General features: G+C 41.6%; 1 protein-coding gene across 1 annotated transcript in view; it reads left to right on the top strand.

The window, feature by feature from the left end:
• Nucleotides 1-27,958, top strand: part of RNF150 (ring finger protein 150) — a 94,577-nt gene that overhangs the window by 56,005 nt on the left and 10,614 nt on the right. Inside the window, exons 2-6 of the mRNA XM_077300231.1 lie at nt 9,460-9,710; nt 11,065-11,136; nt 11,504-11,586; nt 14,120-14,216; nt 15,990-16,200. Of these exons, the coding sequence (XP_077156346.1) occupies nt 9,460-9,710; nt 11,065-11,136; nt 11,504-11,586; nt 14,120-14,216; nt 15,990-16,200 (714 nt within the window). The remainder of the gene's footprint in view (nt 1-9,459; nt 9,711-11,064; nt 11,137-11,503; nt 11,587-14,119; nt 14,217-15,989; nt 16,201-27,958) is intronic.

Consider the following 27,958-nt stretch of genomic DNA (forward strand, 5'->3'; position numbering starts at 1 on the left):
TTGCCCATCCTATTCCTGTTACTTGGCCCAGATGATGGCTGCCCTGCCCAGGTTGAATTTTGTCTCACTGTGAGTCTCATTCCTGGCAAGACTGTTCTTTCAAAAATGCATATTTGCCTGATAAAGGGGGGGGGGTCCTTTTAAGGATCTAAGGGCTTTTAATGTGCTTTTTATATTTTTTCTGCTTGTGACCTAATGTTCATATCATGAAAAGAATTAGTAACTCTCTGCTTTTACAAACAAGACCTCTCTTTGTTCTCCTCTAGCCTACTTATAAAAATAGCAAAACTCCCCATTTTTACATTTCTGAACTATCTATAAAGATTCCAACAAAACCAGAAACTAATAGTAATCCTGTGGTTGCCATCACAGCGATATGTATTTTTGGAAGATTGAATTTGAGTTAAGGAGATTTAAAAATTTATGTCATCTTTTAGTAAACCTAGTCACTTTTTATATTGTCTAGGCCCTCACAAGAAGTTCAGTTGACTATAACCTGTGTTGTATACAAACATTGCCCCTTGATCTTTTATACTTCCTTCATATTTGATTAGCTCCTAAAACGCCGTAGTAATGTTTCACGTGTGCTACAGTTTGAAATGTCCTGTTGGCTAGTGACCTTTCCTTGGACAGAAAGTATGAGAAGGTGAGAAAAAAGTAGTTTTTTAAAATAGGTGAACTCAGGTTGTGCAAGTCTGAAATCAGGGTTGACTAGATTGAGTTCTTATTTCAGGCATAGTAGCTGGACATTGCGTTGGTCTTTTCCCACAAATCCTCTGTCCACAGTGGCTGTCATGAGTTGTTATTCGATGGGTGCAGCATAATAATATGGAATCTCTGGTTGGAGCTCTGATGATAAGAGGAAGTGTGGGAATGGGGATTGTTTTTATGGCAATTCTACAAACCTGGAGCAACCGTTTTGAGTAGTTTGTTACTGATTTTATTCCCTACCCAGTAGTAAGCTCTTAAGGTCTGAGGGAAACTGCTGACAGGCATTACAAAATGATGTGGAGTCACAGTGTTTAAGCCTTAAGTGGAATTCAGTAAGGCTGTTTGATTAAAGCTGTGCATGGATTTAGAAAAGGGGAAGGAAAGACACCATGAGCAGTTTATAGAGAATGTTCAAGCAAAGCTGCCAGAAATAGTGTTATGAAAGCCAAGGAGGCAACATATGGAAAATCTTTTAATGGTGTCTGATGGAGCTGTTAATACCTACATTTTTGTTATATTTTAATCTAAAAGACAAACAGATAATTAATCAATGTTGGTGTTACCTGTCTGACAGATTGAAATGTTATTATTACTGTTGTTGTTGTTAATCAAACATAAGATATAATTCTTTTATGGGATATTTCCTCCCTTAATTATGTTTACTACAATGTCTATATAGACATTGTGAGTTCTAAACTATTTTGGGCCTTGGTAAGATTATGACAACATGAGAAGAAACTTCTTGGCATCCCTACACAGTTGAACATTGTCCTAGACCCCTCCTGCCTTAATTAACTTGGCCACAGGCTAAGGAACTATCTGCTTCCATTACTCCTTCTCCCAAGCATGACTGAATTCTCTCATGGTTTCTGTGCCTGAGAGGGGGTGGAGCCTGCACGTCTACTCCTGCCTTAAACCATTTTCTTTCTGTCCCCCTACTCCTTTTCAAGGCTGCCTGTTAATACTCGCACTCCTTGAAAGTTGGTGAGTTCCCTCAGGCAGGAAGGGAAGGCTGGGCTTGGATAGGGAGGTCAGCTGATGGGGAGAGCGAAAGAGATGACAGCCAGAACAAGGCTGACCCATAATGGCTGCATTTGCAGGGCCCTGCCTCCTCCTTTTCTCCCTGCTCCCCTCAGTGTTATGTACCACACAGCCTTGAAGCTAACAAAGCTGTGGCCTCTGTTAGTGGTCACGCTGGGAGGGAGGGAGCTGGGACAGTAGCTGGCTTTCATAGTACACAGGTTCTCTTCAACATACTTTCTAAAACTATTTTGCTGCAAAAACATTGATTTTTGGAGTGCTGCCCAGAAAGAGGTCAGGGACTGCATGTGACCCATGGGCCTCAGGTTGGGGACCCCTGCTTTAGACAAAATAGTAATGATAAACTTGATAGCAAACTATCTTAAGAAAGGGAGCCTTTGTTTTTACTTTAGAAGCCTAAATGGAACTGGCTAGGAAAATATGGCTCATAGCCAGGTAACTAGCCAGGAAAATGTTTGTAAATTGCAAGGAAGATGTGAGCCCCTTTTCCTCCTTTTGCACAATAAATGTCAACAGAGTGGTACAGGCAAGCAAGTTATCAAAAATATTTGTGGGCTAAAACTTTTGCTGAGTTATTTGCAGGCCAGTTTTGTTGACTCTTAACTGTCATTAAGAGAAGGCTGAAATTGGCTTCAAATAATTTAGTTACATCATGTCTATCTTACTGTGTCAAAAACTTGGCAGCCTCTAGAATTAAATCTTCCTCTCTGCATTACATCAGGAATATCACACATCTTTCAAAGGCTCATCCAAGAAATGACAGGGGATTAATGATACATGCTTCTGGTCCTACACTATGCAGTAAAAAAATCTTTACAGATTTTGTTGAGTGTTGCATTTGTGATATTGAGATGGTGGAAAGAACATTTCTACCACCATTCTTCCACCAATATTTTATTATTAGCCTGGATACTTACATAGTTTTTTGAACCACAGAAATTTGTTAATTGTTTTTTTCTTGGCTCCATTAGTTTAAATGGAATTTTACTTCCATGATTATATCAGGAAATTTCTTATTTATTTATTTATTTATTTATTCATTCATTCATTCATTTATTTGATTTCTGTATCGCCCTTCCATATGGCTCAGGGCGGTTTACATACAACATGAGGGATACATGGTGGTTAAATCCTGTAGTTGTAGTAGATAGAGGTGACCTGTAGTCAAAGTAACCCACAGGTTACACTGCTGAAGCAAGAACAATTTTCTTAAGGGAACAGATGATGACTGCTGGATTGCCTTCATTGAGCCTGTTTGTCAAGCCACCAAATGAAAGTGTTTTGCTTACAGGCATTGTGATTATAAAACTAAGAGTGAGAATGGGATGCATCTTGATCTCTGGCAGAGAGACTACTAGGATGATGCTGAGCTTCTGGATTATTTCTCATTGTGTAGTCATCAACATTCCAGTATAATCCCAAAATAAACACTGCTATAGAACAAAAGAGCCTGAAAGGTCATTGCCACATCTCCCAGGTGCTCTTAGCACAAATACCATGTTTTGATAATTGAAACCTGTTAACTTGTTGAGATGTACTCCTCAGCATTTGCAAATTCTGCCTGTTGCACTTTCTTGTTAAGCAATAAATAAAAAATGGAATTATCAAATATTTCTGGAAGGAAAACAAAGAATGCTGGTTCATTGCAGCTTGACACCTTTGATTCATGATTCAGTGTTGTCAGCTTCTTAAAAATCCATGTCAAACTCTGCATTAATGTCTTCCAGAAATAGAAAAGAAAGGTGTAAGCAATAATGTAGGCTGAAACTATATTGTTGATGCTGAAGATATAGCCCAAATGGGCATTTGTACTCCTGTAGCACCTACCTAATGTTTGGTTTTAAATAATGTTAAGTGTAAATATTTAGATATGAATGTTATAGGGCACTGATGAGCTGTAAATCGATCCCCTGTATCCTGCTTGTGCAAAGAATCTCTGTATGTAATTGTTTAGCCTCCATTTTATTAGGATTTTTGTTTTGGTTCACTCTACAGATGTGGGTCCTATATGTTAGGGAAAGAATACTGACTATTCCCCCTATGAATGTGAATAGCTTTCCTAAAACCTAAATTACACAGCTGTTTAGCATATTGTTTATTGCAGTAGAAGCTTTCAAGTGTGCAAAGGAGCTCATTTGTCAGACATTTTCTTGTGCTGTGGATTTAACTAAAGGATCTAGTTCTTACCATTTTAAAATTCTTGACAACATTGGAAGGAATAGAGGGGATACTTAATAAATTTTCAGATGACACTAAACTGGGAGGGGTAGCAAACACACCAGAAGACTGAATCAGAATGTAAAATTCTTCATTTAGATAGGAAATCATATGCATCATTATAGGATGGGCGAGATTTGTCTTGGCAGTAGCACATGTGAAAAGAATATGGGGGGTCTTAGTAGACCATGCACTGAACATGAGTCAGCAGTGTAACTCTGTAGCTAACAAGGCCAAGATTTTTAGCTATATTAAAATAAGTATAGGGTCCACATCATGTGAGGTCATGTTACTGCTTTGCTCTAATAAGACCTCACTTGAAGTATTGTGTTCAGTTTGGGACACCACAACTGCAGAAAGATGTAGAGCGAGTATGCCCAGAGGAGGGCTATGAGGGTGGTGAGGGGTTTGGAGACCAAGCTGTATGAGGAAACACTGAGGAAGCTTGGTCTGTTTAGCCTTAAGAGAAGACAACTAAGAGATGATACAAAAACCATCTTCAAGTACTTGAAGAGCTATTATATAGAGTTGTCAACTCCCAGGCAGCAGCCTGGTACCAGGCTGCGAAAGCCTCAGCACCGGGCCACCGCCGGCCACACCTCCCGCTCCCCCCCCCCCGCAGCGAGCTCACCGGACCTTGAGCAAATTGGCCACTTCGGGAAGAGGGAGGCGCGGCCGCCAGCATGCCGGCGGGTGCAAACACGCATGCACGGAGCTGCCGCACATGCATGTTTACGCAGAGCTGCCATGCATGCACAGTGCCTGGGCCTCGCTCTCCCCCTACCACCGCAGGCCGGTCCCCAGCCTTAAAAAGGTTGGGGGCCACTGATATAGAGGATGGAGCACAGTTTTCTGTTGCCCCAGAGGGTCAGGACAGAGCCAATGGGTTTAATTCAAAAGAATTTTCAGCTAAACGTCCGGAAAAAGTTCCTGACAGAGCAGGCTTCCTCGGGAGGTGGTGAGTTCTCCTTCTTTGGAAGTTTTTAAGCAGATGCTAGTCATCTGACTGAAATGCTGATTTTATGAACTTAGACAGATTGTGAGTAGATGGGCCGGAAGGGGTGTGTCAGTATTTGTCTATTGTGGCCCTTCTTTATATACCTAGGGAATTGCTGATAGCCATTGTGGGATGGTAAGTGAATTTCCTCTGGGCCAGGCTGGATTCTGCAGATTTTTTGTGGGGAGGGGGAATCACTTGGGCATGAAATTGTGCAGGTAGTTGTAAGTTCCTGCATTGTGTAGGGAGTTGGACTAGATGATCCTGGAGATCCCTTCCAACTTTGATTCTATAACTCATGTATGTGAAGGATTACCTGATCTACACATTGACATAGGTTCTCACCACAAGCCTGTTAGGTTCATACTTTGTCTGCTGAGCAGGAACAAAATGAAGGGGGAATGCAGCAATACCATGACCTCATTTCCAGTCATGCACCTAGAAGTGACATGAATTCTCCAAATCTCAACATTCATGGAACATTGGCTGCAACACTGATGTCATAGATACATCATGACATCACCTACTTATCAGCCTCCCCCCCCCCCCTTTAACTGCCTCATTCTTAATAGATCTTTCTCTTAGGTTTTAATAGGTCTTTCTCTGCATTTTTCCCTGCATTTTTTATTTTCCCCATCCTTCCTCCAGACTTTTTCTGCCTCACTGTTCACTGCTGCTGCTTTCTTCAAAGGTGCAGTGAGGCGGGAGTTGACTAGGCCCAGGGTCTAGTGTCTCAGTTGCTAGGCAACCCCACAATGCCAACTGTGATATCACCAGCTTTTGTGACATCTCGGTTAGCATTCTTCATTTGAGGGAAATTTTAACACCCTCTCATCATTTAAAAAATCGTGTATCTTTTTCCAAACCTGGGGAGTCTATAGAAAAATGCCCCCTATCTCTACATAGCCTTTTACTTTTTATCCACAATTTTGGCCAAACCCTGAATTAAATACAAGAGGAGAACCTGTGAGAACTTGTAGCAGAGAAGGTATCCTGTTCCCCCCTCATTTACTTGCTTCCCTATTGTTCATCCTCTCCCTCTTGTTCCCCTCTAATTTTCAGATGCTGCAATCTTAGCAGCAAGAGGCTTCAGCCAGAAATCATGCTCGATAACAAGTGAACAAGGTGTCCCGTGCTCTAAGCCCATTCTGCTGCAGATTGCCTGACAGTACTGGGCTGAAGGAGAAAAAACTCAGGCCCAAACACCCCATCAACTGAGTGGCACAGCAAGAGGCTTGGAGATACAAGCAGTGGCAGACCTATAGAGCCTTTTTCTTTGTTAGCTCCTTGCAGCTACCTCCCACTTTGGAGCTGTGTGTGAGTGTATCTCAGTTCTTCCCCCATTTTTTCTCTCTTGCCAGTAAGTGCACTCTCTCTCAAAATGGTGTAGTACAGGCTTTTTCAATCAGGGATAATTTTAGGGTTAGAGTTACCTTAGATATGCTTCAGGTTGTGGAGTGGTTGGGCTTAGAGGGAGCAATAGGGGTAGGGAAGAGATAAAGTAATGGTTAGGAAAGCCCATGGTTGTTTAGAAAGAGTCATAGGGCTAAGGAAGAGATAGAGTCATGGTTAGGAAAGGCTTTGGGCTATATAAATATTTTTGACATTTCCCTCTATGCACTCTCTTATCCTGCTGTAGTCTTCTCTGACGTTCTGCCTTCACTCTGTAGCATTGTTCTCTAGAGTTACTAGGCAACCTTGTTAAAGGCAGCTATGTTCTAAGGACATTATGTTGTAAGTTCTTTTTTTTAAAATTATATTTCCATCATTTTTATTTTCAGTTATTCCTGAAAAGCAGGAGGCTCCCCCAAGTTCGTAGAATTGTCTCTTTTCTTTACCAACACCAGTCATCTGTGAAGTACTCTGACCATTTCAGACAAAGCTGCTCCCTCACACAAATACCCTTTTTTTACCACAAAGTCTTTATTGCAGGTTTTTGTTGTTGTTGGTCTAAATTGAGCACTGTAGCACTAGACCAAATAGCAGCAAGGCATCTCGGTGGTCCTGCTACAGTACAGAAGTAGTGCTCGACTTAGAATGATTTTCAAAACGGCAAGAGAGACCATAGGGCAAAAGGGGTGCTGGTGGCATTATTGGAAACATGGCAGACATTCTAAATAGCACAAAGAAGAGGTGAAATGGAAGAAAGCAGTTTACCTCAAAAATGGCTCAACTTTACTATTGTGTCTGTAGCAGGCACATAGCCTGAAGCAGGCACATAGCCAGCACAAAATTGGCCAATGCACTGCTAGATCCCTTCTGCCAAATCTAGTCTGTTTAAAGTGAAATTGACCAAGAGCATGTGCTGGCAGGAAGATATATTGTGAGGTTTGTTGAGGTGTTTTGGAGGTTACTTGGTTCAGTTCTCAGTTCTGCTTGTACCATGCTGAGGTCTTATGAAAAAGTGAATAGAATCCATTAGCAACCCGTAGTTAAACCAGTAGCTAAAACAGCCATGAAAAACATCCGTTAGCAAATGGCTACTAAAATTGATTACAAAGACTCTTTGAAAGGGGCCTAACTTTGCTGCAGCTTGGCTGGCTCTCTACTGTGGTTTTGCTGCAAATCTCAATAGTCCTTTTGAGGATCCTTCTCAGGTTACTCTGCTCTCTGTACCTAGATAGCTTCTCTCTCCTTTTTATCCTCAGAAAACTCTTACAGTTTTCTCTCAAGGACAAATTACGTTTCCCACCAAACTCCAACAGACATCCAAACCTATAGGGTTGCATACAGATTTAATTATCAGCATCTGAGACTGAGAATTAGATATTCTGAGAATTAAATATAACAGGGAGGAGAGACTCAAGGGGAGGTCCCATCCTCTCCATCACTCCCTTCTCTCTGCCCACTTGCCTGCCAGCCTGCTTGCCTTCAGAGCTGCTACCGATGACTGCCTGCTTACACAGTGTGTGCTTCTGTATCCCCTCTTTCTCACCTGTCCACAACACTCCCACTTTGCCTGCCTGGCTCATGTGGTAACTCCCCTGCTCTTCCTCCCTGCCCTGCCCACCTGGCTTAGATAGCAGGGGTGGCTTACACTTTTGCTCCTGTGCCCACCCCATAGCCATACGAAAAGAATGCTTCTATATGTTGCCTACACACGTGCAAACCTCATCCCTCTGTTTGGCAGGGATCCCTTTTTTGTGGAGATTCACTTTTATTGCAGATCTTGAGGGGACTACCAGGTTTGCAGAAGAATACCCCCAATTTAAACTGGCCTCATTCTCTGGGGGTGTTTTTTGTACATATGGGAGCCAGGTTCAGAATTAGATACATGATGATGATAGTACTTCATTTGTCAGGCTTGGAATGACTGGACCAAAGGATTAATTCATATATATTTGTCTTCCTATGCTTGTCACATAGAAACAGCTTTTGCTGTATTTGCTGTGATGCAACAATCCCTAAATATAAGGGGGAGAAGCAACTATGAAGATTCTGTATTAAATGGTTCACCTACCCTTTTTGGCATTGAGGCCATGTTTTTCATAGAGCAAAGGCTGAAAGGCAAGCAGTGTCTGTACCCTCTGCCTCATGTCTATAGTACTTTAAAACAGGGGTAGCAAATGCTGGTAGGGGCTCATCGGAAGTGTAGTCCATGGACATCTCGAGGACCACAGGTTGACTACCCCTGCTTTAAAGTACAGGAAAATAAGTTCCTTTCAGTCCCTAAGTACCCTGTACAAGTTTTCTCCCTCATGCATCTTTATTCCATTTGTCTATCTTGGCCTTATGCAGTAAGTGAATCAACAGCTGAGGTACATAATGGAAGAATTTTGACCAGGCCTATGTTGCAATTCACCCTGGAAGACAAAATTTAAAGAGGGCTTTCCCTGTGCCTGATTAAGTGGATGGAAGTAACAGAAGAATTCTACAAAATCCTCTGTAAGGAGCAGATTAGCCTTATGATTGCATAGGAGAAAGCAGCTGAGATACAAGGAGAGAGTTGGAAATAGAAGTTGAATGTTTTCCACTGTCAGGTCATTTGCACCAGTGGAAATTGTAGGGAGTGATTTTCACTCCCACACTATAAACCACTTCCCCTTACCTTCCAGCCCCTGGGAAGGTGCAGAAGCCTGCAAAAGGGGGGGGGAGATGGGGGGGTTCTCTTGTGTTGCCTTCTTCATGCTAGATAGGATCCACTCAGTTGAAAGGCTGATGGAAATCCCCAACTGTCCAAACTGAGTCATTGAATTTCCAGCTGCCAGTTCCATGTAGACTACTCATTAGTTTAATCCTCCCTTCCTTAGATGATGGAATGGTGGTCTGGTCATTGGACTCCATCAGTTTCTCGCATAATGGAAAGCCATGTTCATATATTATTATTATTATTTATTTTTATTTATTATATTTATATACCGCCCTCCCCGGAGGCTCATAACAATGTTGGGTATTTTTATTGCTTTTTCAGTTAAATTCTGTATTCTTTTCAAGCTACAGTGACTGATCTCCTTGTGTTTAAGGGTTCTCTTCTCCTCCCCCTGATTTGACAGGTGCCGAGGATGTTGTAGCAATAATGATCCCTGAGCCGAAGGGAAAAGAGATAGTCAGCCTGCTAGAGCGGAATATTACTGTGATGATGTACATCACCATTGGAACTCGTAACCTGCAGAAGTATGTCAGCCGTACCTCAGTTGTATTTGTCTCCATCTCCTTCATTGTGCTGATGATCATTTCCCTGGCATGGTTGGTCTTCTACTATATTCAGAGATTCCGATATGCAAATGCCAGGGACAGAAACCAGGTGAGTAGCTTTGCAGGTGAGCTCCGGTTTTGTGCTGGCTTTTTACCTTCGTAACTGGTTAGAAGTTTCAAAATATCTACAGTGATGCAGGGTCCTCAGATCTGATGCCCAGGCTAAGATCCACAGCCCAAGAGCCCTTTAACTTGCACTCTTCAGCTCATGCCAAAGTCTTGCTTCCGTCTAGGAGGAGCCTTACAGTTCAGAGACCCACATCTCTCACTACCCAGCAACAACAAGTGAGGGTTGGGCCTGCAGTTAGGCCCAAGTGAAAAGACCTTGCTCGGTGAACAATGGACCAGACAAAGGCCCAAATAGAGCCAGACAAAAACTCTCTCCAGCAGGCTACAAACACCCACTCACTCTCTGTCTTCTCAGAAAGCAATCTTAAATAATGCTCCAGTAGCAGTTTAGGAATGGCAAAAAAAACCCAAAAAACTTCCCAGCAGTTCTCTCCTGGGTTCTTTCTCCCAGTCCAGCTGGCTCAGTTAATCCAAAGGGCTCTCAGAAGGTCTTCCAAACTCACTTTGCCTTGCGATTATTCCTGTTTCATGTACCCTCCACCTAGAACTTAGGACTCAAATAGCTCCTTTTAAAAAATGGCTATTACAGCCAGTTCTTTATAAGAAAGCTTCATTGTCCCTACTTATTTTGCTTCTTCACATGTTCATCCATTAAATGTCATATTTATACTCTTATTAACACACTTCTGTTCCTGTGTGCTGATTTTGAAAAGGAATATATACCTCTGTCCATTAGGAGCAAATCAAATCTTCATATGCAAAATGTTTTTTTTGTCTGCTCAAATCTTCTCTCAATAGAACACATTTATTTCTGTTAGCTATAGTATATATTTCGTTTTTTCTCATTTTTTAAAAAAATTAAACACATACAGGCTTGGCTCCCACCTAAAAATTCCATGAATTGAAGGATTTCTGCTTATAGAGCACAACTTCCTGCTTCATCCCTCCTCACTGCAGCCCCCAAAGGATCCCTAGCAATAGCTGAGTGGGGGAATTGGTAAAATCACTCCCCTTATACCTGTGCAACATTGGGGGAGAATCCAAGCTACTGCTATGCATCTGATGATTGTTGATAAACTTTTTTACAACCTAATAAGTGATAATTCAGTGACTGAACATCCCAAGGCCTGTTCTATCCTTCATAATGGTGACTTCTCTGGATCCAGTGGTTTGCATTTAAGAAGCATTTCATCATTTAAAATATTCTTGGATTATAAGTGACTGCTGAAGAATTATGTACGAACATAAGCATTGTTATTTTCTTTAAAGAAAGGCTAGAGTATACATTAGCTAAATAAATAAATTTACTGATGGGCGTTGTTTTGCATTTTCAGCGCCGTCTTGGAGATGCTGCAAAGAAAGCAATCAGCAAGTTGCAAGTCAGGACAATAAGAAAGGGTGACAAGGTAAAAAACAACAACAAATCTCTCTTCTTTAAACAAAAAAAGAGAAAGTGTGCTATGGGGGAAATGTTATAGACAAATCAATACTTTTTAGTATCAAATACTTCCTACTACAAAAGACTGAACTGGGAGGGGGGTGGCCGTGCAGATCTGTTTGTCAGTCACACACAGATCTATTGAGTTTTCTTTAACACCATGCTGAGGTGAGCTGTGGAAAAAGCAGGGCTTCCTTTATACCTATGCATGATCCTACAGTGAACTAGACCAAGTCCTCAGAATGTGGCGGTATTTTGTGATATTACATCACTTGCCCTCATGCATCTTTTGCTTTTTCCCATAAAGATTTATTCCACTGAATTTTTCCCCACAGGAAACAGAATCTGATTTTGATAACTGTGCAGTTTGTATTGAAGGTTACAAACCAAACGATGTTGTCAGAATCTTGCCTTGTCGGTGAGTTGTTGTAACTGTTTATTCAGAAATATATAACCTCTTGATGTTTATAAGCAAATTGACTTACTGATTGTTTTCTTACAGACCAGAAATATTTATTTATAAACTAGTGAGAATAAAGGAGCCTGCTAAGATTTATTACGATGGTTTGTGTTGGGGGTTATAGAAATGAAATCCGGTGCCGTTTATACTTAGGTAGCGAGTGAACTTCATTAACAGTATCTCTGTTAATTCTATCCTACACTAGGAACGAGATGGCCAGTGTGGTGTAGTGGTTAGAGTGTTGGGCTAGGATCTTAGGAGGTCCAGACTCAGTTTCCAACTCTTCCATGAAGCTAGCTGGGAGACCATGGGCTAGTCACTCTCTCTCAGCCTAACCTAGATCACAGGATTATTCGGAGAATAAAACGGAGGAGGAGAAATCAGTATTGTCAGTCTGAGCTACTTGGAACCAGTCGGGATAAAACCGTAATTAGTAAATAAGTAATTTAAAGTTGAATCTTATGGACAGTTAGTATTATCTCACTGAAATCAGCTTTGCATAGGATTGCACTGTTAATTGTGAATTTCATAGATAACTGCGAATTTTCATAAGATAAACTGCCTTTCTGTGCTAACTAGGGATGGTCACGAACCGACTCCCAACCCAAACATGGGCCAGCTCAAAGCTCCAGAACAGATGTTCAGGGATCTGCCACTCAGCTGTTAGGTTTAAATGGTTTAAATATTAGGCTTTCTCCCCATTTTCAGATTAGTGAGTTTAAACTGGACTGCAAGAGAAGCCAGCCACAGCCAAGGGCTGATCCTCATGTTGACTTCTTTGAACTCTAAAGGGACTACCTAAGCCTGCCCAACAGGCACCTCAGAGACAGAAATAGCCTGCTCCCACCTCTCTGCTGTTTTTAGATCTACCCCAAATTACTGAGATTTTACCAAGAAAACCTGGATAAATTTGGGAAGCCAAAATATACCCTGAAAATACCGATAGATCTGAATGCACTTCCCTAGCTAACTCACTAAACCTGCTGATATTCATCTATTAAATACAGCATAATAGCATGCCACCTAAAATGTCTGTCATAACTGTCTGTACTGTGTATGGACTTGCTTTGCTAAAATATAACAGATTCAATAGCTGAAGTCTAAAATAGGCTGATGGTAAATCCCTGAATATATATCATTTTACCAAGTTAGAATGCTAAATTTCTTCACCGCTCCACTAGCTTATAAGCACCATACTGAGCAGAGTTACATGCATCTGAGGCCATTGATCTCAATGCACTGGGAAGGGTGCAACACAGTTTAGGGTGGTACTGTTGGAAATTTTATGCACAAGATGTAGAAATGTTATGTGATTCTATTGAAAGTAAACAACAGACTATCTAATTGACTTAAAAGGCTGTACTCCCACTCTTTTCAGTGGGCCAAGGACTCTTCCTATTAATCTAATTTATTGTAATTTTTCAAAGAACATAATGATGCAATCTTGACAGATACTGAGTTTGAGTCACTCAGCCGTGTTATTGAAGCCAAGACTCACTGCAGTTGTCAATTAAAGCTTTTTCATGTGACAATCACAAACAACCACTGACCTGCTAAGTCTTGCAGTGCTTGAGCTAAAATTGGAGAGCTTTCATTTTACATATTACACACCTTCTGCATTCTTGTGTGTGTGTCCATGCGTGTGAGGAGCACATTTGTGATCTTTTTAATTTAATGATCAGCACTTTTTGATATCTTTAGTAAAATTATTTTGTTCACTGAAAAGATGAGTTAGTTACTTCAAGGGCATAAAGTCTAATGTAAAGTTCTGGCTATTAACATTCAGAATCCCCATAGCTGAATTTTGATATAGGTATTTTCTGGCTGGCCTTAACCATATAACCCATCTGAAGAGTATCTGAAGAAGTGTGCAAGCACACAAAAGCTTATACCTTGAATAAAACTTACACAGCAAACCTGTATGTTTGCAATTTGTGTATTCAGCATCATAGGTTAGATCCAGGGTGCATATTTAAGTATTTGGATAAAGGAACTGCAAATGACAGACGTGGATGAGTTATAGACAATGGCAATATTTTTTAAATGGTCATGTTCTGCTTCACATGTAAGATGTGGTTGGGATGTAAGGTTCCATATTTCTCTGAAAATTAATGAGACAGTTTTGAGTGTCATGCCTATTTATTTATTTGTTTACTAAGCATGCATTTGTTGTAGCAACTGGCTTTCTCAGTATTTTTCATATAAAACGTTAATCCTCTAGTTTAACATTTGAAACCACAAGTTGGGCATCATCAGATCAAATGTACTGAACTCTGTGCCACTATTTTTCAACAAAAGGTTTCTTTCATTAGTTTTTTCTCTTGCAAAAAAGACTTTCCACAAAGATATTCCTTTATGTTTTAGTCCTCTTATAGCAAGACACATCTGGATGTTTTTTTCTAAGCTAACCATCACAAGTGCAGCTTCAGAAATGGACAAAAGATTTCATGTAGGGACAGATTTAAAATAAATGTCATTATTTCCCTTGCAGGCATCTCTTTCACAAATCTTGTGTAGATCCATGGCTGCTAGATCATCGTACCTGCCCTATGTGTAAAATGAACATCTTAAAAGCACTAGGGATTCCGGTAAGCATGTCATGCCATAGAATAGTTTCAAATTATTTGAAATTTCAAAACAAGCATCTCCATTAGGGAATACATCTTCCCTGTTGAAGATATTATTTCCCCAAATGCTATAAGAGAAAGGGCATTTTCCACATGAACCATGTAATTCTTTTTTAATGTAAGGACTTTATTATAGTCATGAGTAAAATCTGTGATGTTATTGATGGTGTAACTACAAATGATCATGGCAGCTAATAGATAGTAGAATGCAAGACTCATCAAGTCTAAGACAAGAAGCCACATTAGCTATTATTTAATTGAAAGTACCACCCCAGTTCCCCCCCTCACTTCTGAAGAAGGATAAATGTAGACGGCAAAAAGAAATACTGCTTTACACAGAGTGATTAAAATGCAGAATTTGCTGACAGGATGTAGTGATGGCCACAAGAATAAGCAGTTTTAGTTGGATTAGATTTATGGAGGATATGTCTATCAGTAGCTACTGGCCATGGTGGCTGAGGGGTGGCTATGGTGGCTATGGTGGCTATGGCATGACAGAGGCACTAAGCCTCTAAATCCCAGAGCCAGGAGGCAACATTAGGGGAAGCCTCTGTGCCCTGTTGTTGGCCATCCAGAGGAACTTGTTGGCCACTGAGTGTGAGAGAGAAGATGCTGGATCAGATAGGTCATTGGACTGGTCCAGCAGGCTCTTTTTATATTTTTATGATGATTATCTTTACTGACAAGGCAAATTCATGTGTAAAAAGTTAGTCAATTGGGTTATGGAGGCCCCAGGACGTTCAGGTTTTTAGAGGTTAAAATCAGTACAATCAATTGAGCCTGGAAATAAAGTGGAAGCCATTGATTTTTTAAATACAGAGTAGGGAGGTCATACTTCACAGTAGTGAGTGCCAGTTCAAAATATGTACTATATGCCCCCCCTGAAAATCCCAAATGGTTGTCAAAGGCAGCCCAACATATTGGACATTCTGTTTCTCTTATCGGCATGTTATTAAAACATGGATAACTGACTGAAGCCAGGTTATCTCTCTCCAAGAAGGAGCCAAGGCACTAAAAAAACAATGAAAGATTGTCAAGTCACAGCCAACTGTAGGTTTTTCAAGGCAAGAGACTTAACAGAGGTGGCTTGACATTGCCTTCCTCTGCATGGCAACCCTGGAATTCCTTCGTGATATCCCATTTAAATACTAATCAGGGCCATTCCCATTCAGCTTCTGACTCCAAAACATTCAGGTCAGGGTGAAAGGAATTATAGAAGGCATCAAGCTCCTCTGCTAGACTCACATGGGTACACAAAACAGGACTTCTGGCCATTTCCACAACAAACAGAAAAGCGAACAGGACCTGATCTTTAAAAAATCAATGCCTTGTACTTACTGAGGTATAAGAGCATTCCAGAGACAGAAGCCTAGACCTGTTTGTATCATACTGTTAATCAGGAACAGTCAAGATGTTCTCAGACCTAACTTAGCTTGATGTATTAATATTCCTATGTTCACGTTAGTGTTTTCTATTAAGATTCATTCAGATCCTGTTTGCACTACTTTAAAGTCACAGCTGAAAATCCAACTCAACAAAGTAACTATCACTTTTCCCCACTCAGAATGCCCCTCCTTTCATCTTTCATACTGTGACATTCGCAAGACTCTGAAACCAGCCTCCTATTTATCTTTGGCTGATCTGGGGATATACCCTTCAATTCATTTTGTCCTCGTCCCAAATTTCAGAATTTTTCTTCTCATTCTCATTAGTGTCTTTTTCTGTCTCCATTAGCCAAATGCAGATTGCATAGATGAAATGCCTCCAGATTTTGAAGCATCTATAGGAGGGCCACCAACCAATCAAATTACTGGAGCTAGTGATATAACTGTGAATGAAAGCTCTGTAGTGCTAGATCCTCCGGTCCGGACTGTTGGAGTATTACAAGTCATCCAAGATGCAGATCCTCTTCCACAGCCCGGGGAGAGCAACCTCACCACAAGCAGTAAGTGTTTGTTTCTGATTGTTCTCAAAATACATATTATTAGCATACAAACAGGGGGTTCACAAGGACTAGCAGGGGGCATTAACTTCTACTTATTTCCTCTTTTCCTTTCACAAAAGTCCATATAGCCTCTTTCCTTTTCCTGTTTCCTTCTGTCCTTCCCACCTGTCTGCCAATTTATCTTTTGTGTATCCCCTCTCCTTTACAGCCTCATTTTCCCTTGTACCCTCCTCTACCTACTGTTTCTTTTTTTCCTTCTCCTGCCAACCCCCATATCTTCTCATTTGCCTGTTTCCATTTCTCTTTCACTATCCGGCCTTTTAACTGGTTTCCCATTTTAGCTATGTTTATTATTTATTTATTTCATTTATACCCTCCCTTTCTCCACAACAGGAACTCAGTGCAGCTCATATCATTCTTTTCTCCTCTATTTTATCTTCATTACAACACTGTGAGACAAGTTACACTGACAGTGCATCTGACTGGCCCAATGTCAGTTGAATAGCTGTAACCACTATACAGTTGGCTTTCATATGGTGGCTGATGTTGAGTAGTAGGAAGCAGCCGGGCCTGGGAGCTATGTAGGTGGTTGGAAGCAAGTAGCTTAGTGATTGCTTGTTCTGATAAGTCCTCCTTCAAAGGCTAAGTAGCTGGAAGGGACCCTGCTGCCTCCCCTACTTTTCACTGACAGAAAACAAGGCCTAGGAATGGTCACTGAGGGGATTCATCTCTTAATGCTACAGGCACACCTATTATTTTAAGGTTTTTAATCCCCCAATACATTTTTTTAGATTTTCCCAGGTCTGTGGGATCTGTGTTATCTGTTCATGGCCAAGTCTCTGGATTTAAGTATCCACCGATGAAGCCATGTTTAGAATTAGATATATTGATTTCATTAAAGCATATGTAACTTTTAATTTGGGATATGAGAAATCATAGGTTTCTGTTTTGGAGTCAGTTCAGGCACACTAGACTATTATTCTGCATTCTGCTAAACTTTTTCAGATGTATTCTGGAATCTACTCCAAGTCAAATTCAACTGATCAGATTCTTTTATGTTCATTATGGGATCCCTGATGGTCTAGGAATTGCACACTGAGGGACAAAGAAATGGTGCCAAAGAAGTGTAGAGGGGAAATACAGTATCTGCAGCCTCTAAAAATATGCATGGAATAAAGTATCATTCAGATATGGGCTGCAGAAAAGGCCATTTTGTGCCTTCCCAAAATACCATTTTCATGTCAGAAATATTCACTGATAGGCATTCACCGAAATACTTGTTATAGCCACTCTGACCCTATTCAGAGGACTCCTCCATCTGCCTAGTGTGTTTTGTTATTTGTCAGAGCATAACATCTTCATGTGCCCTCTCGCACAACTGGTACGGAAGTTTGGGCTGGGTTGCCACCAATATGCAGATGACACCCAGCTCTTCCTCCTGATGGATGGCCGCCCTGACTCTCCCCCAGAAGCATTAGCCAGCTGCCTGGAAGCAGTGACGAGATGGCTCAAGCAGAGTCGTCTGAAGCTCAATCCTTCAAAGACGGAGGTCCTGTGGCTAGGTAGGAAGGGCCCATGCGAGGAAGCGCGCCTGCCTACCCTGGATGGCGTGCAGCTCTCTACGGCTCACTCCGCCAGGAACCTAGGCGTGATTCTGGACGCCTCCCTCACAATGGAGGCCCAGATCACAAAGGTAGCGCGGCTGGCATTCTACCATCTCCGCCAAGCCAAACTACTAGCGCCCTACCTGGCCCCGGAACACCTAGCCACAGTGATCCATGCGACGGTCACCTCTAGACTGGACTTTTGTAACTCGCTCTACGCAGGCCTGCCCTCAGCCCTGACCCGGAAACTACAACTGGTTCAAAATACAGCAGCCAGGATCCTCACAGCAACACCGTGGAGGTCTCATATCCGGCCTATTCTCCACCAGCTGCAATGGTTACCAGTTGAATTCCGGATCAGACTAAAGGTTCTGGTTATTACCTTCAAGGCCATACGCAGTCAGGGCCCAGTGTACCTGAGGGACCGCCTCCCCGCCTATGCCCCCAAAAGAGCTCTGCGCTCTACTACCACCAACCAGCTAAGGATCCCTGGCCCTAAAGAAGTCCGTCTGGTCTCGACCAGGGCCAGAGCATTCTCTGTTCTGGCCCCTACCTGGTGGAACGAGCTCCCAGAGTAGATCAGGGCCCTGACGGAGCTTAAACAGTTCCGCAGGGCCTGCAAAAAGGAGCTCCTCCACCAGGCATTTGGCTGAGATCAGACGTAATCAACAGCGACCAAGGGCCCCTGCTCCCCCCCACCCCCCCTCAGAATTCAATCAATAAACCACCCCCCTCAGAATCCCATCAATAAGCCCTGGACCTGTTTGTAGTACTATATTGTTATACCGTTATATTGTGCTGTTGTTTTGGTTACAATTATTAGTTATCAGTTATACATGTTACAGACTGTTTTATGTATTGTTCTCCGTTATGATGTAAACCGCCCTGAGCCTCCGGGGAGGGCGGTATATAAGTATGATAAATAAATAAATAATAAATAATAAATAAATTTTAATTGTTATTTGAGGTCCTGAGTAGATTCCATTCTACGTTTCAAATAGGCAGTTCTATAGGCAAATCATACGAAAATCCAGTAGTGTTGAAAGTAAATCTTAGCCAAAATAGGGTGGCACTTTCCTTCTTTCAGTCACGGGAGAAGGGGGGTGAATAAGGGGGAAAATACAGTGCATTTTTCTGCATTCACTGTCTGTGGCCAGATGATAAATCTGAAGAGGTCAAAAAGTATGACACTGGAACGTGCTGCTATTGTTCAATGTACTGAATAAAAGCCCCCCCAAAAGGGGGCACAGCTATACCAGTAGCCAATCAGATTCTTTAATCTGTATTCAGCTTAACAATATTTTGGGGGTAATTTTTCAGCTCAGTTTAGCTGAATGCACACCCCTAAATCAAACACTATTGTCTGAATCGAACTATAATGCATAATATTGAGGCAATTTGCTTTTTAAAGAATCTGTTCCAGTAGAAGTCCTTCAAAATTCAATTAGATTTGTGCATATATAGCTGGTTTGTAAAAAAAAAAAAAAAAGGGCAAGAGTTGGTGAAGGAGGTGGGGACCCTAGGGGGGAAGTGACCATGTCCTCATAGAATTCCTTTCGAGATGGGGAGGCAAGGAAGCTTGTAGCCAAACGCGGATGTTGGATTTTCGTAGGGCAAACTTTAATAAACTCAGAGACATGATGAGTGTCATACCATGGACGAGAATGCTGGAAGGGAAGGGAGCATGTGAAGGGTGGGCGCTACTCAAACAAGAGCTATTGCATGCTCAATCAATCACTATCCCAGAAAGATAAAAACACTGCAGGAGCTCTAAGAAGCCTATTTGGATGAACAGAGAACTTCAAGAGGAACTAAGAAAGAAAAGGGAGATGTTCAGGAAATGGAGGGAAGGACAGAGCTCTAAAGAAGAGTACCTACAGGTTACTAGGCACTGTACATCAATCATCAGAAAGGCCAAATCTGAGAGTGAACTAAGATTGGCCAGGGAAGCCCATTGTAACAAGAAAAGATTTTTCAGTTATGTGAGAAGCAAACGTAAAGGAGGCAATAGGCCCACTGTTGGGTGCGGATGTACAAACTCTAACGGAGGATGCAGAGAAAGCAGAAAGGCTGCAGAGGAAAGGACGCACAGTAATGGGTTTAAACTACAAGTACAATGATATAGGCTAGATATGAGGGAAAAAAATTTCACAGTCAGAGTAGTTCAGCAGTGGAATAGGCTGCCCAAGGAGGTGGTGAGCTCCCCCTCACTGGCAGTCTTCAAGCAAAGGTTGGATACACACTTTTCTTGGATGCTTTAGGATGCTTTGGGCTGATCGTGCGTTGAGCAGGGGGTTGGACTAGATGGCTTGTATGGCCCCTTCCAACTCTATGATTCTATGATTACTGTGGGAAAATCATGTATAACAAAAGTCTGATCTGCATTTGCTGAGTAATCACTGGATCATTTTTCTGTGCAATCAAGAAATGTAAAAACAAGTTAGACAGTTCCCTAAATAAAGGCCAACATGACGTGTCCTAGTGAGGATTACTTAGGGGAAGCTTTAAAACAACAATGAAGCGTCTGTGCCCCTAGATTGCCCCATTAAATGTCTTTCATGGCGTCATGACACATGCAGTGTATACTGAAAATCAGAGATCACTAAAGCTGATTAGACAGTAAAGTTTAATTGGGGAAGCTCATAATGGCTAACATAGCCCACCATTATAAAAACCTAATAACTACTTCACATTAATTTCTACTGTATTTCCCTTATTTTCAAGTATTAGGTTAAAATAGTTTAAAGTAACATACTTTAGGAGGTTCTCCTATTCCCTTGTGTGTCTTTTCTCATTGTACTTATCTAGAATTAAAAACAGGAAGCTGACTCAGACAAATTAACTGACTGGGCAAACTGTCTGATGTGACTGAAAACAGCTGTATAAAAAAAATATGACATCTGGAAGACAGTCTTTGCTAAAATCTGTTAGTGCCTAATATCTCTTACAGCTATGAGGAAAAAGCATATTCTTCATCACTGCAATCAATTGGCTTTGTACGGACTGCCAATTGATTACAATAATTTGCCAGTTAGATTTATTCAACTGATGAATTATCAGTTGTTGATAAAGGCTGATGGTTGAGTTTTTGTGTTAGTCAGCATAGAATTATAGAGTTGGAAGGGATCTCCAGGGTCATCTAGTCCAACACACGACAGAATGCAGGAAACCCACAACTACCTGCCCACCCACAGTGACCCCGATTCCATCCCCAGATGACCCTCCCTCCCCCCCCCCAAAAAAAAACCCCAGAGTTCCTGGCCAGTTTGGCCTGGAGGAAATTCGCCTCCCAACCCCTTGAACAAAAGACTGTATTCCCCACCTTAGCTGGCATCAACACTTGTTCTTCTGTGTCTTAATGTTTGAAAGATGCATATATATTCCAATATGAGGTATTTGGAACCATTTATAAAGCATGCCACATGTCTCAGTAAGAGGGTAGCAACGTTGTGAGAAAGAAAATATTAAAGTGTGGCAATACACAACAGGAAAGTGACATTATCTGGAAGATAATTTTTGGATCTTCCTCTTTTGGAAAAGTCAGATATGCGAAGGAACAGAAAGTGCAAGCCAAGGGTACCCGGGATTCTTGCTGCTCTACCACACAGCTTTTTCAGAAGCTACAGTTAGCAGTCAGCAGTAATGGAAGCATACTGGACAATGAGGAAGTCTTTATCAAAATGATGAATCATGATCTAAAGTTCATGAAGCTAATTAGTTTGAGCTTTATGTAAAAACACATTCTTGTGGGGGAAGTTATCTCCCACATTTAAAATAATGTTGCTGTGGATGTATATTTATTTTATGGTGGTTGTTGCTGTACATTATGAGTTCTTTCAATTCCAGGAAGTGTTTTACAGTGCATCCTATTTTAGTGGGCTTAGGTAAAGGTAAAGGTATCCCCTGTGCAAGCACCGAGTCATGTCTGACCCTTGGGGTGACGCCCTCTAGCGTTTTCATGGCAGACTCAATACGGGGTGGTTTGCCAGTGCCTTCCCCAGTCATTACCGTAAGCAAGCTGGGTACTCATTTTACCGACCTCGGAAGGATGGAAGGCTGAGTCAACCTTGAGCCGGCTGCTGGGATTGAACTCCCAACCTCATGGGCAGACAGCTTCAGACAGCATATCGCTGCCTTACCACTCTGCGCCACAAGAGGCTCTTAGTGGGCTTAGACTGGAGTTATTTTGCATATGTTTGTACTGTCAGTTGCTGTTTGCTGAACTTTGGCTTTTATTACATTACTCAAAGTTCAGCATAGGTCATTGCCCTTCTAAAATTTTGTCCCAAGAGGTCATTTGCTTTCTATTTATGCTAGTATCCTCATTGGATAAATCTCAGTCAGTCTTGGTGAGTATAAATGTCAATGAATCCTTCTTGGGCAAGCTGCCCAGTCTTCTAACCAGTGTAGGTGTGGAGCACTTGAACAGAAGCCATTGAATTAATTTGGTCAGAAGGAGTTGGTGCTTCAGCATTTAAGAGGGTAATGGATCACATTCTAAGAAAGACTAAAGACCCTTAAAGCAGCAGTAAAGATGAGGTTTGGAGGGTACTTTAAATAACCTGAGAAAATCATATTCTGGAGTTTTAAAATTCCTACTATCTCAGCTATTCAGATAATTTATATCATTTTCATAGGGCAAACACAGTTTAACAGAAGGCTGACAGGAGACTTTGGAGGTAAAGGAAGGTTTTGTTTTGAAATTTGTGTCTCAAGGCATGCCTTAGTAAAAGAAAAATGGGATTGAAATATATTATGTATAAACAGCCTTCAGTGTGACATCAGAAAAGTATACATTTATTTATGTAAGGTATTTATAAAATCTGTGCTATGTGAAGTTGACAGCTTTAGTAGGATCAGCCCAAGATATAAATCTACCAGAAGGATATAACCAAGATATAATGCTGTCACTGTTCAGTATTTTCAAACCACCTCTCCATCAGTTTAGCTGTTTTTATTATTACTGCAACTCTAGTTGTCCAGAGCTAAGTAGCAATTACTCAGGATTTAATCCTACTGAGGCCAAAGGCATGCACCTTAAGCTTTGGGGAAACTATCTAAGAAGATATTCTTCTCACTGATGAAAATGGTGGAAACCCTATCTGTAACATAAAGTCAGACTGGGGTGGTGGGAGAAGTTGGGACTCATTGCCTACCTGAATGGCCATCCATCCAACGAATGGCCAATCAGGTAGGCTGTGCCACCCCAGGACGCATCCCCCTCTAACTTCTTCCATGTGGAGGAAGTGCCCACCCACTCTACTGGAGAAGGACTGGGAGGGATGGGGGAAGGCCTGGGACTGCAGGCCCAGGTCAAAGGGAGAGGGATCCCCCGCTAGCGCTTACTGCCATCCCAAGCAAACCCACCACAGCCTTGCCAGGCCTACCCGGAGTGGGAGGGGAAGGCTCGCCCATTGTATTTTTTCTACAACAGGCTTTTCTGCTAGTTTTAAATAACTGGTAATGTCAGTATGAAAACGTAATGGATTTAAACTAATGGTACCTAAAAAGATACCTGGACTTTTTTGTGCTTTACAGTTTTCCCATTATCAGAAAACCTAAATATACTAAATATTTAGCAGACAGAAATAACAAGCAAAGGGGGAGTTTTGGTTCTAATGTCTGTGGATTTAGAAGAAAATCACTGCTGTTAACTTGGCCCAGGAGGTTCTTTTAGTCATGCTCTAATAAGCTACATGAGCATGTTTCACCATATAAATACTCAACACATGCAAACATACGTTGGGAAAAGTCAAATTAAGTATAACTGCTGCCAGCATAACAAGCTGTCATTGGTAGTGGCATATGTCTGATAACCAGGATGTCATACCACTTAAGGAGCTATTAGAAGTATTAGAGAAAGGGTAGTCAACCTGTGATCCTCCAGATGTTCATGGACTACAATTCCCATGAGCCCCTGCCAGCGTTTGACTACCCCTGTATTAGAGCATTAAAATAAATAATAATCAGACCAGTGGGGCACTTAGTGAACCATCCTGTCTCACCCCTGGAGGCAGTAGCATATCTAACCCATTTTGATGCATGGGGCAGATAATTTTTTAACATGCATTCTGTTTTTTTGCATTCCAGTCACAGCTGACTTACAGCAACCCCTTATGGTTTTTAACACAAGAGACATTCGGAGGTGGTTTGCCATTACCTATCTTTATGTCAACCCCACATAACTTCTGAGATTTCCCAAAATCTGTCTATGTTGGGGCTATCCAAATCAGGGCCTCTCCTCTACACAACAAAATTATTTAAATTAATAATCATGAAATAAAATGAATAATAATGATGGCCAGAACATAGATTCAGATACGTAGTTGTCTAGGTCTGAATCAGCAGAACAAAGTTTGATCTTAAAGGTGCCACTTCACCCAAACTAGGGTTGGGTGCTTCAGCGCCTGAAGCAGGCAGTCGCTCCCGACTGGCGGGTGCACACATGCAGGCGCAGAGTAGCGCGGCGCTGGCTGCATCGGGAGCGACCGCCTGTTTTGGGCGCCGAAGCACCCTACCCTAACCCAAACTTTGTATTGTAGCCTGAAAAGAAATACAGACAGTGAAGAATTAATTGAATTTAACTTTGTATATATAACCATGCTACTAAAAAAAAAATGCAAATTGCAACATGTTATTCCCTCATGAGAGCTAATGTGGTATAGTGCTTAAAGTGTTGGACTGGGATTTGGGAAATCCAGGGTCAAATCATCACGCATGCCATGGAAGTTTGCTGGGTGACCTTGGGCCAGTCATATTATTCTCAGCCTAGTCATGACCTGAGTTGGATATGCACAACAGGAAAACTCACAAAAAGTCCACACAAAAAAAAGACGTTTGCTTTTTTGATTCTGCATGTGGCAGTGATTTCATCATGGAAAACCCATCAAAGTATTTTTGATTCTACATTGCACTCACCCCTAAAGGCATTTTCTGTTTTGTTTCCTTGCAGTATTGTAAACTTGATTTGCTACAATTCTTTCCTGTAAGTCAGTTCCAGAGACTCTGTTTATGACATGCATAAACGTTACTATGTTTTCTGTCTCCTCCCCTGAGCTGTCTTATACCAATGGCTGAATGGAAAGCCCATGAACTATGATTCCCATGAAGTTCTGCCAGCAGTATGTGTCAGTCAGGTGACATTGGTGCTGACCACAGCCTACCAATGAGCTCCGAGTACAATGGAAGGCTTGCTCAAATGCATAATGCTTTGGTATGCAAAAAAAAACAAAATGCACATTTTAAAAAGTGGTGATTTAACAGCATCAGTGATCTGACTTCGATGAAAAACTATGAATGCATAATCAGCCCTGGATAACCCCAGGATAGTCTGATCTCATCAGGTCTCAGAAACTAGCCAGGGCCAATGGGGAAGCAGACAATGGCAAACCACCTCCGAATGTCTCTTGCCTTGAAAACCCTGCAGCGCCTCCATAAGTCAGCTGTGACTTGACAGCAAAAAAATGATTCAGTCATATCACTCATGTTCTGAGCAGGTACTTGGGAAGGCTTCTGTTCTCCATTTTGAAGTCCAAGAAATAACCATCCCAAACCTCTACAAGGCATTTTTGAGAGCTAGGAGTTTGCCTTTGTACTAATTTTTACTAACAGTAGCCAAAGTATCATCGAATAGTGATCATAAGCTTCACCAGACTGGATGTTACGAAATACACTCCCCCCCCCCACTCTCCATTATTTCCAAAAGACTGAGGTCAAACTAGAGAATCTCCGCAGTACAAACTGAAGGGGGAGATTTTTGCACCCCTGCAGAAACAGTGCAATGTATGGTGCACCCAGCTAATATTACTGCTACTGTACTACTATTAAATACATTCTGTCACGCAGCAGGATAGGGATGAGGAAGTCAAAACAAAGAGGTGGGGGCACAAAAAGCAGGGGTCCCTCTCTGTCTCCCTGCTCCCTCATCCAGTAATCTTCAAATGTCCTTGCTCTGTCTGCACTGCCATTCCACTTTTAAGGGTTGCTCTGATGATACTTTACTATCTATAGTTACTGTGGAGTAAAAAATATCCATTAAAAAAATTATTTGGGAACAGAGACCCGTTGTTTCTGGGTGGATGAAGAATAGTTTAGAAACTGCCATGTCAATGACCCAGATCAATCTATTATTCCACAGATCAACCAGGACACTAACAGAAAAGCTTGTTCAGTCAGCTGGTAAAATCCCCAAGGGCACCCCGGAAGTCCTTGGGATTCAGTTCCATTTCCAAGAGTCTTACATAATAATTGAGTGGACTTAATATCATGTCACTTTAAACTCTGCATGCATGTTATTACACACTTAGGGTTTTTTTTTTTTCAATTATATTTTCGTAGTATTAAACATTTAGAGGATGTTCGGACATACGCAGCCTAATCTGTGCAAGCAGCGTGCCTGTCAGGGATTGTTTCCTTTGCAGCTGTATGCAACTTGCTTCCACAACTGTTGAGAAAAGCATTCTGCCTCTTTAGTGGACCTAACTCAGACCACATCTTTAACATAGAGTACTGAGTCCTTTGTGCTTCAGTGTACAGTAGCTGAAAGAAATGCCAATATTTCAAGGGATGCCGAAACGTACTTTTCACCTCACCTGCTGCTTTCAGCAATAGCAGCCTCACTTTCATCAGTCAGTGTGCACTTGAGGTGGCCAAAAAGAGGCCAAGGCACAAGCTTCTCCTGAAGCACAGTGGGAAATTTATGCAGTTTTTCTTAGTTCCCTTGGAGATAACATGCCTGTCTCTTGTAACAGAAGTTGCAAAACTAGCACTATAACTGAAATTAGCAATCTCTGCATTCACAAATAGTGGATGAGAGCCAGCTTGGTGTAGCAGTTAGGAATGTGGACTTCTAATCTGGCATGCCGGGTTCGATTCTGCACTCCCCCACATGCAGCCAGCTGGGTGACCTTGGGCTCGCTACAGCACTGGTAAAATTGAGCTGACAGAGCAGTAATGTCAGGGCTCTTTCAGCCTCACCCACCTCACAGGGTGTCTGTTGTGGGGAGAGGAAAGGGAAGGTGAATGTGAGACTCCTTCGGGTAGAGAAAAGCGGCATATAAGAACCAACTCTTCATCATTTTTTAAAAATTGAAATATTATAACAGTTTCTGGTGCACATTAAAATTAATACCTGTTTACTTGCTCTGATGGGACTTACTAGCCACACCCAATGAGTCTCCTTATCTCAAAGATGCCAAAGTGTGCAGGAAGGTGGATACAGTCAGCCACAAAACCATTCAAAACATTCTTCACCTATATAAGTTCTTTCACTTGAGTCCTTTTACTAAGGGTAAAATGAAACAACAAAGAAACATCAGTATTATCATTTACTGTCATTAGGAGCACATTAGGAGAAAAACCCATCATGATATGAATTCCACACCATGTGCAGTGTCATTTCAAGTTTGTCCATTAGATATTTTTATAGTTTTCTTTTAAATCCTGTACATTATCCTTCTGAGTTAAGAGATTTTGATTGAAGTAGGTTTGACAATCACTGGCACCTTGCCCAGAGAAGCATATGTTGCCCTTAAAGTCTTAAGAATGAAGAAAAATAGCATTCAAAACAAGATATTTTCTGTTGTGGGGGGGGGGGGAAGGAAGATATTCTTTACATAATGACAATTGTACTAGGTTATTTGCCTCAGGAACCATAAAATGTACACAGTGAATACTCAGCTCAGCTGCAGTGTGAAGTGAAATAATTTTCTAAATTAAGCTTATTATTCAAAGGCCTGTGTCTTGAGAGTAGCTATCTTGCTTTGTTGGCATAGTTTGAATATGCAAAGGAGAAGCAAAGCATCGGTGTGCTTAAAAGAATAAAACTTTGTGCAGAAAGAGGAAAGGAGAGATTCCTGACTGTCTAGCTACCTAACTGTTGTCTGCAGTCACTCATTTATTCAGGTGATATGACCATATAGAGTCATGTTGACCGCCCTCCCCCCATTGCCAATGATGTGCCTGGATGGGGAGGGGAAGGGTCCTGGGTGGGCGTGTACATAGCTGTGCTTCCCAACCATATTCTGCAAGATCACAGCACTTCTGGGGTTTCTTGAAGCCTGAACAATGTTTCAGGAGTTTCTCAGTGGTAAAAAAGTTGAGAAAGGCTGCCTTACAGGGTGGCTATAAGGATAAAATCAAGGAAGAGAGAGTGA

The sequence above is a fragment of the Paroedura picta genome, chromosome 10, assembly GCF_049243985.1.
Source record: "Paroedura picta isolate Pp20150507F chromosome 10, Ppicta_v3.0, whole genome shotgun sequence".
Taxonomy (NCBI): domain Eukaryota; kingdom Metazoa; phylum Chordata; class Lepidosauria; order Squamata; family Gekkonidae; genus Paroedura; species Paroedura picta.